The sequence below is a fragment of the Semicossyphus pulcher genome, unplaced genomic scaffold (assembly GCF_022749685.1).
Source record: "Semicossyphus pulcher isolate SPU_LCO1_2020_fin unplaced genomic scaffold, fSemPul1.0.p SCAF_17, whole genome shotgun sequence".
NCBI lineage: Eukaryota > Metazoa > Chordata > Actinopteri > Labriformes > Labridae > Semicossyphus > Semicossyphus pulcher.
In genome coordinates, this window is record NW_027211681.1 from 11,101,692 (window position 1) to 11,118,146 (window position 16,455).

Here is a 16,455-nt window from a genome sequence, read left to right on the forward strand (position 1 = left end):
TACCTGTGCGCTGGGCTGTCCTGTGCCATCAGTGCACACAAACTGCACAAACTCCTTAAGCGGGTCCTGGTGGTGGTGGTAACGTATGGTGGGGTGGGCGAAGTACGGGCTGGACTGCTGGATGATAGAGGAGGAGGGGAAGTGCAGGGCTGAAGCTGAGGCACGGGGACTCCCTGAGGAGAAACGGGAAAGGAGAGCAGGAAGAGGAATGTGAGAAGATAGAAGAGACAGAAATTGGGGACATATACAATGAGGCTCAGGTCATAGTACAGACTTAAACAGTATATCACAATGCACACAATATTTTGTATGTTTACATGCACACCTATAAGACACAAGACATGCATGTTTTAACTACACAGTTGGTATCAAAGTGCAGGTTGCTGCTTAGGCCCATTATTGTCCTAACACAGAAAATAGCAGCGACATTCGCCTGTGGCTGAGGCTGTTTCTGCTTACAAATGACTGGCATTATCCCTGGCTATTGGGAAACATCTGGCTCCATTCAGTTTATAAATCAGCCCACTAGATTTCTCTGTACCTCTGGTAAGCCTGGCATCACCACACAAACACACACACACACACTTTCACAGTCCCATACACGCTCAAGTGTGTTACAGTATTTTCTGCCTTCTGCTCCTTCTCAATTTCTCTCTCAAACACGCACACACAAACACACACAAACCACTGGAGTATGGCAGAGCCACACACACACACACACACACACACACACACACACACACACACACACTGGGTTTTTCCACTTTTGTTTTATTGCTTGTCGGTGATGTGTAATCAATCAGCAGCATATCCTTGCTGTGCGGTTCTGCCCAGTAGTTTGAAGCTTGAGAGAGAATCTCCCCTCCGCTCCCAACCGACCACAAAACGCCTCCCAGAGACATTAGTCAGCCAGCCAGCCAGCTAGCCAACCACACACACACACACACACACACACACACTAGGCTCCACTGTCTGTCTTGTGCTGAGATTCTATGGCTTTGGCAATTTGGCACACCAAACTAAGGAGGCAAGCTGCTAGGTGAGGGGAGCCTGGCGAACAAGCATCTGTGATTATGTCTGTCACCTTCTATCTCTCGTGTATCCTGTAGCCACAAAGTGTGTGAGGGCCTGTTGGTTGAAACTTTCTGTGTTTTGGTGTGTCGGTGTTGCGATCTCATTGTGTCTGGGTTTGGTTAAACGTGTTTCTTTTGTGTGAATTTTAAGCATCTCTGTGTTTGTATCTTGTTTTGTATGTATATTTCTAGTCTGTCTGTATGAATGTGCTGCTATGTCTGTTGCAGCTTTCCTGTGTCTTTGTATGTATGTGTGTATAATCACTGTCACAATGGCGGACTCTCCAGACTGGCATAATCAGACAACAGTCAATCTGGCAGCTCTCCACATCAGTGCGGAGCCAAAAACAGGCCATAAACCATTCAGTCCTTACCCCTGAACAACCACACTCACTAGACCCATACAAGCCGAGCTAGCAGCTCCATCCATGATTGCTAACTGCTTCTTCCCCCTCTCTGTCTACCCCCATTTCTCTTTTCATCCCTCTCTCCTTCCCTCCCTCCCATCATCCTCCAGTCTCTTTATAGAACCAAGGCCTCCGAGGGACATTCCATTTGGATGGCAGCCATTTTAGCACAGAGAGTCCTCCACAAGAGTGTAAATTTACACATGCGCCTATGTGTGTGTGTGCGTGTGTGTGCGTGCACAAACGCACCCATACACAATCTCTAAACACTGTCTCATTACAGCCTCTCTATTACATGAGAACGTCTCAGCCAACAGTCCACACACACAGTTTGAAAAGTGTGAGAAGTTAGTTGGGGGAACAAAGAAACCTGAGCCAGTCCCTCACACCTCCTCAACTCACACATAAAACAGAGCAGAAAATTTTGGAAATCAATTCAAATGCAAAATTCAATCTGGTGCTTTGGATCCTCTGGAGGGTATAGGACTGCTCTGCACAGATAAACAACATGGCTTAATGGTGCGAGATCCGGCCCCGGACTGTATTTTCTAAATATACTGTGGGGAGCTCCACAAGTAAAATTCAATACGTTTTCAACATGGGGGCAACGATTCCAAATGACCTTTACATGGTAGGTCTGGTTTGGCTGTGGCCCAAAACGTCCCTTTGAGAGACAAATGGAATGAGAGGGAGAGATAGGATGAGAGAGAGAGGACGTATCTCCTCCTTTGAAAAGTGAGACCGGCCGAGAGGGGCTGGTTGGCAAACTATAGATCCTGGAGACTTTGGGAATTCTCTCACTTAAGATGAAGAAACCATGACGGTTATCCTATAGCTGTGAATATCTCTTCTGAGGACCAGTTGGCCTTAGTGCTTCTAATGAAACTAGACCTTGAAAACACTGGATGATACTTTGGTTACTGGTTCTTGTTGTTCTTACATATCTGATAAATCATTTTTAAATATGTACTTCAATTTCCTCCTTGCTACAGAGGCTGTTTTGGTCATTAATAGGCAGATATTTCTTATGCACTATGCATTAAACTATGTGGTCTAACAACATTAAATAAACTGTGCGCATACTTTAACATGTAACCAAGTCAAGTCAGATTAAATGCAAGAAGTGAATTCTCAAAACATTACAATGGATGCATGAAGCAGTAAGATATGACGCAGTCAAAAAGGCATGGATGCAGCAGTGGTACCATGCAATGACAATATTAAAACACACAGGCACGAAGATGGTGGTAAAAATGGATGGATGGAGAGAGGCTGAAAGAGAGAGAGAGAAATTTATGCCAAGCCATGATGATAGCAGTAACACTGAACAGGTGAAACTCTTCAGGCATATTGCTTCTCAGCTGTAGGTTTTAGAAAGTTCTACCTTGCTTTCTCAGCAGGTACATTTGGGATTTTCATCATTTTTAAGGCACACGATTGTTGAATTATCATCTTTTTGTTTCCAGAGGAGTTTGGGGATGTACATATGGAAATCTTGGATCAAAGTTTGACACTCCCTTTCCTTCTCTCTCTGTTTCAGATTATAAAAGGGGGTCTGGGGTTGTTGGGTTCATGGCAGGGCTCTCACCTGGTCTCACTCCTGCCAGCACAGGCAGCGGGTGGTGTGTGAACGCCATGCGGGGGGACCTCGTCTGGGAAGTCAGGGCGTTGAAATCAAACTTCCCCGGCTTCTTAAGTGAACCAGGCGAGGACAGTCCTGGCAAAAAAAAAAATGGGATCAACAAAAAAAGTGGGGGGGAAGAGGGAGGAAAAGAGAGAGGTTGTTTTAATCAACAAAATGTTGCTTATTTAATTAGCTACACTAGAAAAAAATATAAAATCAATTTTTATTGAAGGGGACTTGAACAATCATGATTTTCTGATTAGTTTAATTTCCTCATTGGTTGATGGCAGAGCATTGCCCCCTGTCTTTTTGGCTGTTGTCCATTCACTCCGGTTATTTTCACTGAGTCAATCAGAGGACTCTCGGCTGTAATAACTCAAACAGAGATGTACTGAAAGGCTCCCAGCTCCAAGCTTTATAGTCATATAATGTGGGCTGAGCAATATTTCAAAGCCTAAGTGCAAGTCTTCAAAGGAAAAAGGGGAAAAATAGGAAAAATAGCTGAGGCCAATCTGAATCTGGTCTTTGTTTTAGAGCCAAAGCACATGTGAAGCTATAATAACCTCTACTGTGCCACTGTATGTTTTTCTTTCTCATCTCTTTCTCTCTGTCTTTCAGGTGCCAACTCCAGGCTTTCTCTGTGTATGAGCGTGGCCACCACACAGCCACAGTCAGCTAGTTGTGGTCTGGCTTCAGCGAAGCTCACAGGCTGGCTGCACGAGAAGAAGGCTTCATTCAGAAATAGCACACACTGTACAGTATGGACACGGCAGCTGCTGAGTGCGAAAGACAAGCAGACGGACAGAGAGAGGAGACAGAGGGAGAGAGAGAGAGAAAGAGAGAGGCGAGAAGAACGTGGGAGACATGAAAATATGCGAGGGAGCAAGGGAGCGAGAGAGCAAAGCAGAACCTGTGAAAAATGCAGCAGTGTCTTGTTTTTCAATGCGTTGCTCTGACGACATGTATGAAATTGGAATGTCATAAGATGTTAAATATGGTTATTATCTCTCGCTCGCACACACTCACTCACACGCTCAACGTTTGTACACACGCGAAAGCACGAGCACACGTCCAATCACAGAAAAACAACACCGCCACATTTAACTGATGAAACAATAGACGCATTTCTTTCCTGTTAAGTTTCCTTCTAATCTCTCTAACAAGTGAGTGATGCGATAATGTTCTCTTTCTTAACTTTTTTTAGACTGTTGTTTTGTAGTCTATTTCTGTGGCCCCTCCACGTCAAACAAGGCATTAAATACGATTCCTCCTCAGTTCTCCAGCTGGAGACGTGTGAAAGTCTATGGGAGTGTGGGGGCGTGTAAAACCTTCCCTCCCTGTGTGAAGAGTTAAGTCTCAAGCAGGTGGGAGTGAATATGTGTGAACCATTTATGTCTTTAGCAGACATATATTTCTTTTTTTCCCCCCCACTGTAGCGGGAGTCTGGGGGCGTATTGTACTGTCAGACAGATTCCAAGCATGAAGACAACCCCAATCCCACTTCTGACACCAATAGTTAGCAGTGATTGCTATGACACTGTCACACTGGTGGGAGCAAACTGGAAATAAGAGCAATCTGCAGAGACTTAGAGTAAAGGCACTGGAGGGGAGAGCTGGAAAACATTGAGGTTTGGTAGAAAGTGTAAAAAAACAAAACTTTATAGATTAAACAGTTTCAGAGAGGTAGTTATGCGCTTCTATTTTAGAAGTAAATGGATCTGAAGTATAGAAATCAGAGCCAGGAAACCCAGAGAGGATGAAATAAAGATTGAAACCTGTATATATAGGAAGTTAAAGCACTCTCACCATCACCAAGGGAATGTGAAAGACAATATTTCAGCACTTCAGAGGCTCTGCAATGGTCTGATCTGGTTGTGTGTGTCGGTGTGTGTGTGTGAGTGCCACAACTGCACTGTTTCCTCTCCTGGCAAGCCTTAGTATTTCACTGGCAACCAATCAAGCGCTCCCATGATGACCCTTCTGTCTCTTTGCACTAACAGGCCTGCCACCAGATGCGCCTCTGAAGCACACGTAGACGCAGACACACACACACATACGCACGCACGCGCACGCACACTGACACACAGTCGAAAAAGATAGGAGATAGTGGTTTAAACAAGTGGAGGAAAAGTCAGGAAATTCGGACTCTCCTGTGATTTAAAACCACGGATGTAAGTCCAGCCGTATCCCTCCATGGGCCTGTAACATTTAACTCAAAGCACCAAGAAAAGCCCCCCCACCACCACCACCACAAGTCTCTGGTGTCTTGGGAAAATTTCACAATCATTTGGAACTAATACGAAATCACGGTTGTTTCGTTTGCCTCCGCTAACCTCCCCCACCCCTCCTCTAGCCCCTGCGGAGCAGATGTCTCCAGCATCCTCACGGATCCCAAGGCTACACACACGCGGAAACACCATCTGGGTCCGTGCTTCAGCTGTGCCTGTGTGTGTGTCTGAGTGGGCTGTGTGATATGTGTGCACAAAGCTATAGTGTGTGATTCCGAATGTAACTGTGTTTGTGTGATTTATATGTATGAATGCATCTTCATACATCTGTGTGTGTGTGTGTGTGTGTGTTCTGTTGGTTATGGAGGGAGTCAGGGGGAGATGATGGTACTGTGGACAGACGGTGAGGCGCACCTGTGAGTGTGTTTTCTATTTTTTTTAGGAGCCCGTTGGTTTGTTTTTGTATGTGTGTGTGTGCTGGCTTGTTTACATACCCCCCACCTGGACTGGAATTCCCAGATGAGCTTTGCCTGTGGCAGGTGGGATCCTTTGGAAAATCGGATACACACCATACCAAAATCACACATTGTCTACTCGCTCCATCCTTGCTCTCCCGTACCTCAGTCTCTCCCCTTCTGCCTTGGTTTCTTCTGAGTGTGAACAATGTTTTTTTACTAGCTACTGTCAGAAACTATTTCCTAACCGGGACAAAATTAAAACATGAAAAAAGAGGCTGATAATTACAAAAGGCCTCCCAATTTTTTTTAACTCCGATTTTGTAAATTAATTGGGTAAAGGGTCCAGATTTGCATGCCATTCTACACCTCTATTTGCCAAACTCATTAAGAGGTGTAGGGGGCTGTGTGGTGCACTTTTGAGAGTAAGGGGGTGGTGCACACACACACGCACGCACAGACAGCAACAGCGAGTGAGAGAGACAAGAAGAAGATGGGAGGCGAGGCCCTGGTGCGCTAAGGCGTGCAGCAGCCTCTGTTGCGGCTCTGATGAACAGCCTCTTAATTACATTTACAGCTAAGTGGAGCAGGAGCAGGAGAGCAGCCGCTGAGGCTCGAGTGAGAGTAGACTGGGGCAAAACCTAACCAGGGCTTTTGGCTCCTCTAGTTCGCATCCTGATAACCCTTCTCTCTCATTAGCCTTCACCATGTGAGTACACCAAAGTCTTCTCCTCTCCTCTTTCCCATTCACTCGCCTGCTTTCTGCTTCTCTCTCCTCCTCTGACATGTTTCCTCCCTCCCCAGGGTCCCTCCTGCTGTACACGTTTTCAATTAGACAGAAGGGAGACAGGGATGGAGGGTTGACTGGAGAACTAGGGAGCAGGAGGAAGGGTTTTACACCTCTGATCCACAGACGGTAAGCGTCTTAATGAGGGATTTGAAGCAAGGGAGGGATGGAGCGACAGAGGGATGGAGGCAAGGCAGGCACTTGAACACCTGCAGGGGTGGGGAGCTTGATAAGCATGTGTTTCAACGTGTAAACGTCTGCACACGGAGGTGTGCTGTAAGTGTATAAGTCAGCATGTGTGTCGGGGGGCGTCTGTGTAGATACAGTAAATGTATGTGCTTGTCTGTGTGCATGAGTATGAGTGAGTCACAGGGCATGAGAAGCGGAATGGGCACAGCATCTGAATATGCCTGCTGGTGTTGTTGGTGTTAACCTGGTGACATCTGTCAGTTTAAGTGCCGCAGTGAGGACTGACACGGCCTCAGACAGATAAAGGAAGGGATCTTAGGTGAGCCACTTGTAGCCTCATGTTTCACACAGAAAGTGAAGCCTGACAACCCTGCTACTTAAAACCTAACTAAGTTATTAAATAAGTATACTGTAGCTCATTTATGGTTACTCAAACCTTGTCCTGACTAAAGACACCCATATAACTCACATATAAACACTCACACTCACATAAAACATACGATAAATAAACACACACACACGCACAGACTCATAAACACAGAGGAATGATTGAGCTACATAAAGGCTGATAAATAGCAAATATACATGAGTGTAATCAATGTTGTTCTAACCATGGTAAGGAAACTGCACGCCATCGTTTTCATGTTTTATCTTCCTCTCCTGCACACTCGCCAAATGGTGCTGCACTGAAAGTGGAGAAGGGTATTGTTAACAATGAGACAGACAGAGAGCGAGAGAGAGAGAGAGAGAGAGAGAGAGAGTAAATAAGGGAAAGGGAGATAGTTAAGAGTGAGCATTTGTGTATTATGGAGGTAGTGAGTGACTAGTAATCGACACAACATCAGGTAAACTGTATCTGTGATGATGGCTTTAAGGGAAGGATGAGTACATTTGAAGCCTTCAAGATTTGGGAAAGGGACTAAAGTGACGTTAACAAGAGAGGGTTGTTTTCAGGAGGGTTGAGGTAGGATTACTGAGGAGGTAGAATAAAGAGGGTTACGTCCACAGCTGAATCACAGAAGTGGTGGTTACTGCCAAAACAATGGAAACACCGACATAAAGCCTTCAGACAGGCTGCTGTAAGCTGTGTTTTCATCCGTGATGCATCTTGGCGTCTGTATTCCTGACGTCTGGAGCTGTTCGGTGGATAGCATTTAGCACAATTTCTCTGTGATAAATTCAATTTACCGGGGTTGAAGTGATGTTGTGACCGCAAAAGTGGCACAGACAGTGATTTAAAATATGTTGATGCTTTTAAACCCATTTAGCAATAATTGAAGACACTTTTCAAATCAGAGTGAAACAGCCTCGCCATATGGTGAAGGTGATGACTATGTTTTGGTATCTTTGCCAATGTTCTTCTTGACAAGTTTCCTTTATTTTGGCAGGGATCCGTGTGTCATATGCTTTAAAATGTGGCAGAGTTTTACAAATTCAAACAGCTTGAAGTGCTTTTGCTTTATATTGCGTTTCACTGTGACTAACCGAGCCGGATTTACCTTGGTCACTGCTTTAAACATTACATAAATTCAGCTTTAAACTCATTGTTTTTCTTGGAAAAATATCACTGTGTTTCTCTCTCTTCTGTATTTAGCAGCTGCTGTCTGATGTGTTGTTATTTCTCTGAGGTGTAGAATGATCAGACTGAGATACAGGGCCTTAAAGAAGGTGGTGGTGGGTGAGTGGGAGGTTTTGAAGGTGTTCAGGGATGTCTACATCACTAAAGTGAAGGCAGGAGATTGAGGTAGGGAGTGTGAAGAACAGACAGTCAGTTAAAGGCATCTGTTTGGATTTTGGTGGTGATGAGTGGGGGTCAGGCAGGAGTGAGGAAAAGTTTTATGATGCTAGCTTAGTGGATGAGAGGTGTGGGGTGGGGCAGTGGGGTACCTGCATCCATGTCGTTAGGCCACGCACTGGACTGGGATGAGCTGGCAGCAGGCGAGCGTCCAGGGTAGAAAACATCATCTGTTGGGCTCTCAAGCTCACTGTCGTCTAATGACTTCCTCTTGGTGGAGCTGAGGCCATGGGTGGGATGTTTAGAGGGGGGGAGGAGAAGGGGGAGGCAAAAAGAGAAGGGGAGAGGAGGCATGATTTTTACAAAACAAATGATGGCAGGGAACATGTAGATCAAGAATGAAATACCCTGCACAGCTGATAACTTAAAAGAAATCACATATACAAGCATTTTAAGAGGATCAAGCTTTGAATCTAAGTGGAAACAACATTACTATCGCAAAGTCTTGGAGCAGAACAGACAAAGTAGAAGAAATGTCAAAACTACGAAAGTAAAGATAGAAAAAGAAAGAAAAAGTTAGGAAGCAGAGAAAGCCACACAGTAAGGCTCTCCCTCTCAATGTGTGTGTGTGTTTGTGTGTTTTCAGTGCATGTGTCTCATTAGTCTTTGTGTTTATAACTACCTCCGTGGAAGGTTTGCGTACAACTCCACCTCAGACCTAAAGTGACAGCGGATGACAGAAGTAAGAAGAGAGAAAGAAAGTTAAGGAAGACACAAAAGAGGAAAAGGCAAAAAAGAGCCGTTACACATTCATAAAGAGGAAAGCAGCTAACAGAGAGACACACACACACGTACATGAGGAGGATCAGGACAGAGTCCAAGACTCGGAATGGACAGTTGTACTAAATGCTATTTAAAGAAAGAAACGTCAATGAAAACGTGAACTTTAATTTCCAGTAAAGTCACCTTCTGATGAGAAGTGAAGTACTGTTGGTAGATATTCCCGTGATTTCACACAAGGACATGCCAAGGTAGCACTTCGCTTCACCCTCAAGTGACCACTAAGCTGAACTTACTGGTCACAGGTGTTTTCATGCAACATACCACACCCATACACTACTGTAGCCTCTGGGGAGTCATATTTGAGACAAGGTACCTGGTGGAGGGAGGGGAGGTGAGGGAGCGCCGGCTCAGAGCCACCTGGTTGATGTTGTAGTAGCTGGGACTGCTGTCCAGGTCAGCCAGTGAGAAGTTGGGACCTGACGCCGTGGCAACAGGAGCTGAGAGAAAAATATGTGTAAGAGGGGGGACAGAAGGTATGTAGAGGAGACATATGCACAAATTAGTTAAGATGAGATGTATAGTTTGCAAATATTCCAAAAATGTTCAATAGAGAAATAGTAAACCATAACACAGAAACATAGCGTTTAAGAAGTATAAACACCGAGTTAATCTAGATCCATGGTTCTCAACTGGTAGGTCGGGACCCAAGCAAGCAGCCTTTCTGTGGTTCCTACACCTACACTATTTGTCGTACTTACTCTGTGACACTCTGACCAGCTCCGCCACGTTCCACACCCCTGAGGTGACGAAGCAGTCCTGGAAACTCAGGTGCCCTGTTGCAGAAAAGGATGTGATCAGAACTCCCATGTGTTTATAATGGAAGAGAAAAAGAAAGATAACTACATCTGAAATTCATTGAATTGTGTTGTTAAAAAAAAAAAAAAAAAAAGTTGGACGATATCCTGAAAATTCCAGGCCTGTGAGAGGGGGCGACCATCTGCAACTGTGTTTGCGGAACAACATCTGTGTGAGTGTGTTTGCTAATTGGATCCATAATTGGAAAATGTTAAGACTGATAAGCATGATGGAATCAATTCTAGTATGCTAATTTGACAGTGTTTGGACATGGATGTGTGTGTGTGTGTGTGTGTGTGTGTACCTACCATTGGGCGGTGGTTTGATGTCTGTGTCCCCCTGTTGGCTAGAGCTGTCTGATTGTCCGGATTCTGCACAGAGACAGGGAGGGAGGATAGAGGAAGACAAACGGTTAGGATCTGGTTTGTATGCTAAAAAAAGGAGTCAAAAACATACTGGTAAGTGTACAATGTCTTGGTGAATCATAGCTATGTATCCATGCTGCCAAGACTGTGTGTGATATCAGAGGTGTGAGAGGGAATAAGTGGGACTTTCAGTATGTGCCGGGATATGGTATACATCTTGTGTGTGTGTGTGTCTGAATCACACATGTCTTGTTTCTAAGAATGTTCCCTCACATCTCCCTCTGTCCCTCCTGACTTAAGGTGCAATGATTTACAGTGTTCTGCTATGCCATTTAGTATCTAACCACGCAATCATATCCCTCGCCCTAATCCTATTTAATACCTTCTTGCTGGTAGGGATTTAGTCTGCGTAAACAGAGCACCTTACACACACACACACACACACACACACATATGAACGCACACCCACTCTGCCATGCTCACACTCTCTCAATCTGTTTCTATAATTTTTGTTTCACACTTTAATCCCAGCATGGACACACACTCACATGAATACCTTAACACGCATACACAGACACTGACCATGCCAGTCCGGCTGACCCGAAGGATTTGAGGCAGCGGATGTCAAAGTTGAGACAAAACTCTTCCTCTCGGCTTTAAGTGACAGCAGAGAAACACAAGCGTTTACAGACATAAACATCTGCGCAAACACACACCTGTTATGACTGGTCTAAGAAAGCATGGGGGCTCCACTCACATGTGCAGACACAAACATGCCAAGTCTTGGCAACAACGGGACACAATTAGACCTGAAGGAGCTGCAGGCTGAGCGAGGAGGGTGCAAGTCGAGGTTTTGTAACATGAGCGCTGGGAAAAGTTGGCCTGAAGACGGTGCATTCTTGTCTGGGCTGGGAAAAAAAGATGCTAAATGTTTGTGTGCACATATGTTCACAGACTGAGCATCTGTATGTATTTCCTCGATCTTCGTGACCACATGTCTGACTTGATGAAAAAAAGCTTTGCTCCATTTCCAGGACTGGTGGCGTGCGGGGGCTAACGCTATCGGCAATCTATTCAGGCCTTGCAACGCTGTAGCTAGCAAGCTAACTAACTAGCTAAAGGAGGTGTTTATCTGCAGGCTGTAGGTGATAACAGAGCACACAGACTCCTGCCAGCAGCACTTGCCTTGCAGCCACACTAAGCCACAGATTACTGAGCAGAAACAATAACAGACCTGTCTCGCTGCCTACGAAGCACTGCTTATCCACAGAGAGAGGCGAGACAGAAGAGAGCGAGAATGAAAGACAGAAAGAGCACAGAAATGAAAGAGAGCTCCTTTTCCCCCTCTCTTCTCATGCACAATCTCTCGCTCTTCTCTGTCTCTCACTGGCTGGGTGTAATTCTGGCAGCCATCTTAGAGCTTGGCAGCCATCTTAGCATTGGCGGTAGCGCCACATTCCAGCTAACTGACGGCACTCACTCCAAACATACGAGGCTGCGCCCCCGCCACGCACGCACCCAGACACTTGCAAACACACACACTCGTACGTGGACAAACATTGAGGTACACACTCAGAGTAAACATATATGTTGGCCAATGAAAGCTGTTGAAAAACAACCTGACTTCACTGGACTTTTTAACGTCGTGTAGTATTTCACCACACGGCTCTACAGTATTGTAAACACTCTATTTCTAACGCCAGACACATACCGGTTGAATGCACAGTCACCTTACTGTATATAAAGTGTGCGCGAGAGATATCTGATGCATCACTTACAGGGTATGCTTCCATGAAGCACGTGGAGCCATGTAACTGACACTACCGTGCCGCTGTATCACTGATTTCTTTACAGTATCATTCTCGCCTCTACTTATAATATAATATATATTTACTGACAGAAAACTTTCTCAAAGGATTCATCAAATCTGTATTTAGAAACCCTGCCCTAATGTCGCTGCTGTTGGCCTCTTGACCCCAACATGTGAGGCTGTTTCAGTCGTACGCAAAACCAAGAAGGAAACGTGAGGTTGATGCTGCATTAGAGACTGCCAGGCAGATATTTTCAGCAGCAGGGACACTGTCTCCAACACACCCTGAGGCCTACGCTGCCAAACCTCATCGTTTCTATGCGAGACAGGACGATTCATGTTACTTTACAACCCTGACTCCTCTCTTTCTCTTCTTTTTGATTCTAAGTTTAGAAGTTTGTAAATATGTCCCGTGCTGTCAGAGAACGACTTTATTAACCTCTTGGAGAAGGAGTCAACAGTGCATCATATAGCGGTGTAGAGGCGTGAGGGGGACAGGGGGGGAGAGGGAGGTAAGAAAGAGGAGGTCGGGTTCTGGTTATCACGGCTCTGCCAGCTGCAGCTACAACACCAGCCACAACCCCCCTCCGTGCCTGCTAACCACACATCCAGCCCCTTATCTTCCCACCGCAGCCCCCCAAAGCCCTCCCTGCAGCAACCCCAATCATAGCCCTGCAGCCCCCGTGGCTGCCCCGGCACCTCCACCGCCAGCAACCCCATCGCTAACCTCTAACCATTCAGGCTACCCCTGCAGCCCCTCAAAGCAGTGAATTTAAAAACTATTACACACAGATAAACATCAGAGTGTACACAGGGTGACCGGATGATGTACACATGTGGGACTGTTAACACTGTGTTCATGTCGATAACCAACTGTGTTATAAAACACTGAACCAGCAGATGAAACAGAAACACCCCGACACTCATCACACGTGTCTCTCAGAAAGCCTTTCTACTGATTTGGCCTGAATCGGCACATATGCTACAGACACCTGTCTCACCTGGTTTTACTCAACTTAAAGCCTCTTTCTCACAAGACGCTGGACACAACATTGACTCTACTTTGTTCAGTTAATGGGTTTTTTTTTTTTTTTAGTTAAAGTGATAATCGATGTCTTGAGGCCATTACAGGGCGCACACATCCCAGATAACAAGATGTCTATGGTTGGGTCCCTTTGTAACAGTTATAACTCTTGATTTTCCTCGCTGACGGTCACTTTCCTTTTAAGACTGTTTGCCTTCATCTGAGCGTCCAGTTTGTTTCTTTTTCTTTGGATTTTCACTTCTTTTTGAAGTTGTATCTGTAGTCATCGAAACGCGTCACTAACTGGGCACTGCTTGTGATTTTTTCGGCAACAGTCGCACCAGAAACCTAGTCCATAATAATACTATATACTGCAAAAGCAATGGCTTTAATAAGCAGGCCATAGGCTCATTCACCATTGTGTTACCTCATTTGAAGATAGATAGCGACTTAACAAACATTTATTTAAATGACAATCTTGGAGATTATTACTTTAAATTAAACTAATTCACCAAAAATTTTATTATTTTCTCACTTTCTAACTTTCTTTGATTTTACCAATGCGAAAATATTCAAAACATCCCAGTATGACAGAAATTCAAAGAGGTCAAAAGTAAGAAATAAGCTCATTTAAACCCATGAGGAAAAAGAAAAATGGAAAATTCAGAATTCAGGTCGGCAGAATTAATGACTTACTGTGTTTCTACTAACTACAACTCTCTCAGATTAGTGACTTCCATTATTTGCCTGGATGTGAGTTCAAAGTTTGTGTCCTGGGCTTCCACAGCTCAAAATTCCTGGCAGCTAATTAGGCTTTATAATAACAGCTAATGAAGTTATTAAAAAATACTACACCACCATTTTCATTTCGTATTTCTCAAGGGAAAAATGTGTTCCCACTGATCCCTGCCCACGTTTACTAACATTCCCCTGCCCACACTGGTGAAAACATATATAATTGTTACCAGTTACATAACGTACCCCCAGTTGAGTGACCCACTGCGGTTGCTGATTGCAGAACTTCCCACAGGCTTCAGGGCAAATCTCACGACACTCGCCACAATCAACATAACCACAGTCTTTATGGTCTAAGGCTACATTTTTAGCATCACTCTGACATTCGGCACACATTTCTGTGGCTTTCCTCCGCATCGATTAAATCTGTACTGCGTGTGCCCCATCATTTTTTGTGACCTTCTCATCTGCTCATCTGTTAGCGACTGCCGCCCTGTTCTAGAGCAGTCAAGTCATCTCAAGCTTCACCACATCACCTGCTGAACTGTTGGTCTCCAGGGTCAGATTAAGGTTGGTTTAATACCCGGTCTATCAAACTCTCAATCCCACCATCCTGCCATCACTTGAGGATTAGGCTTGTGGCTCAGTGACCTGTGCTGTTGACCAACTGTTGTTAGGGGTCAGACAGAGTTGCCAGGCTGTCACTCCTCATGGTGAGCGAGCAGAGTAAAGCAGGGACCTAAAGCTCAGCAGAAAAAAAAAGCCCTGATTAAAACACATTCAAACGTGACCTAAAAGTGCTGTGAACCCTGCAGCTACAGACTCAACTCAAAATGCACAAATTACATTTCACCAAGTGTGGAAATGTTGGAGCTGATGATTATAAACTTGGGATAAAACCAAAAGCAAAAGCCAAGGTCAAGAATGAAAGAAGTGACAAGTGGGCTCCACAGTGGTACACCACTGTTTGACAGATGCATAAACAGTGGTGGTCACTTAAGAGCCTGTGCAGTGCAGGCATGCACACTCCTGACAACAACATACAAACCAACAAGTGAGCTAACATACTCTGCCGCCACATCAAACCAGTGTGTGTACATATGTGCGTGCATGTATGTGTGCGACTACATGTATGTGTGCAGACTGTTGGTACAGAGACATTCCCCTCCTTGTTGGAACAAATGTCAACTCCGCTCTCCCCCTCTCCTCTCTTCTCCTCCCCAAAACACAGGATAACGCCGTACAGCCTCCCAATTGGGTTTCGCTTAAGAGGTTTATCGGTATGTTGCTAAACATTCTGACCTTTTTTTAATCCTTAATGCGCTTAAAATGTTCCAAACCCTCCTAATCCCCCTGGCTATCCCACACAGATGTTCACTCAGCTCTTTTATTGGATGTTATTTTATTATTTTTTTCTTTTTTATTTATTTTTCTTCTGATTTTTTTTTATTTAATTATTTATGACTGTGTCATATGAGGATTTCAGTCTGAGTGTTAAGAAGTCTTTATTATTGCTACTGTTATGTGTACTTAGTATATGTGTGTATGTGTGCACGTGTTAACCAGACCCCCATGTGGTGAACCACAAGTGTGAATGTGACCTTTCGAATTTTAATCTGTCGGACAAAAACAAATTTAATTCTTAGACATGAAACTTGAAATCTTAAAGTCATGAGAATTAAGGTTTTACCTGTGTAAAAAACACAAAGTACATATACTGTACAAAATCAGTGTATGCACAAAGGTTTACATGTACGAATGGATGTACCAATGAATGTATGTAAGTTTGTATGCATGTGTGTATTTGTGTTTGTGTCCCTGCATCACTGTGCCACTGTGCCAGGCAGGCAGGCCGTGTGGCGAGGTGGCAGAGTAGGGCTCTGTATGTGTGTGTTTTTGTGTGTGTGTGTTTGTGTGGAGCAGGTGTGCCTGGCCGCCCTGCGCAGCTTGCTGCCCATCTGTGCTCCCGTCTGTGTGCCGCCTGCGCCCACGCTCTGCCAACAGCACCACACCACGGCAAGAAGACCCAAGAGAGAGGGATGCTGAGAGACGAGGGGAGGGATGGAAAGAAAGCGAGAGATGGAGGGGAGGAGGAGGAGGAGGAGGAGGAGGAGGAGGAGAAGAGAGGCGTGAGGGGGGAAGGATGAAGGGAGGAGCAGAGATAGGAGAGAGAGGGGGATTACAAGGCTGGGAGTGAGGAGGATAGTGAAGGGAGCAAAGGAAAGTTGGAAAGGGAAAGGGAGGGGGTCATGGGTCTAGAGAGTATGCATGAACTTGCAAGGAATGGGAAGAGTGGGTGATGGTGAGTGGATGTGTGTGTGTGTGGGGGGGGGGGTAATTTGCTGGCTGTATGCCCATGCATGCCCCCCTCCTTCTTTATCCCCT

At 45.1% G+C, this 16,455-nt stretch overlaps 1 protein-coding gene across 11 annotated transcripts in view; it reads right to left on the reverse strand.

The window, feature by feature from the left end:
* The window catches only part of LOC138595412 (nuclear factor 1 X-type-like), a 106,789-nt gene that overhangs the window by 12,109 nt on the left and 78,225 nt on the right, over positions 1-16,455 (reverse strand). For 7 of the 11 annotated variants that reach the window (XM_069666812.1, XM_069666814.1, XM_069666816.1 and 4 more), the window contains 8 exons: positions 10,445-10,507; positions 10,040-10,114; positions 9,655-9,778; positions 9,181-9,216; positions 8,651-8,778; positions 7,375-7,449; positions 3,069-3,197; positions 4-173 (listed from right to left, as the gene is read on the reverse strand). In XM_069666812.1, coding sequence (XP_069522913.1) covers positions 4-173; positions 3,069-3,197; positions 7,375-7,449; positions 8,651-8,778; positions 9,181-9,216; positions 9,655-9,778; positions 10,040-10,114; positions 10,445-10,507 — 800 coding nt within the window. The remainder of the gene's footprint in view (positions 1-3; positions 174-3,068; positions 3,198-7,374; positions 7,450-8,650; positions 8,779-9,180; positions 9,217-9,654; positions 9,779-10,039; positions 10,115-10,444; positions 10,508-16,455) is intronic. The other 4 variants (XM_069666818.1, XM_069666808.1, XM_069666811.1 and 1 more) reach the window with 3 other exon arrangements.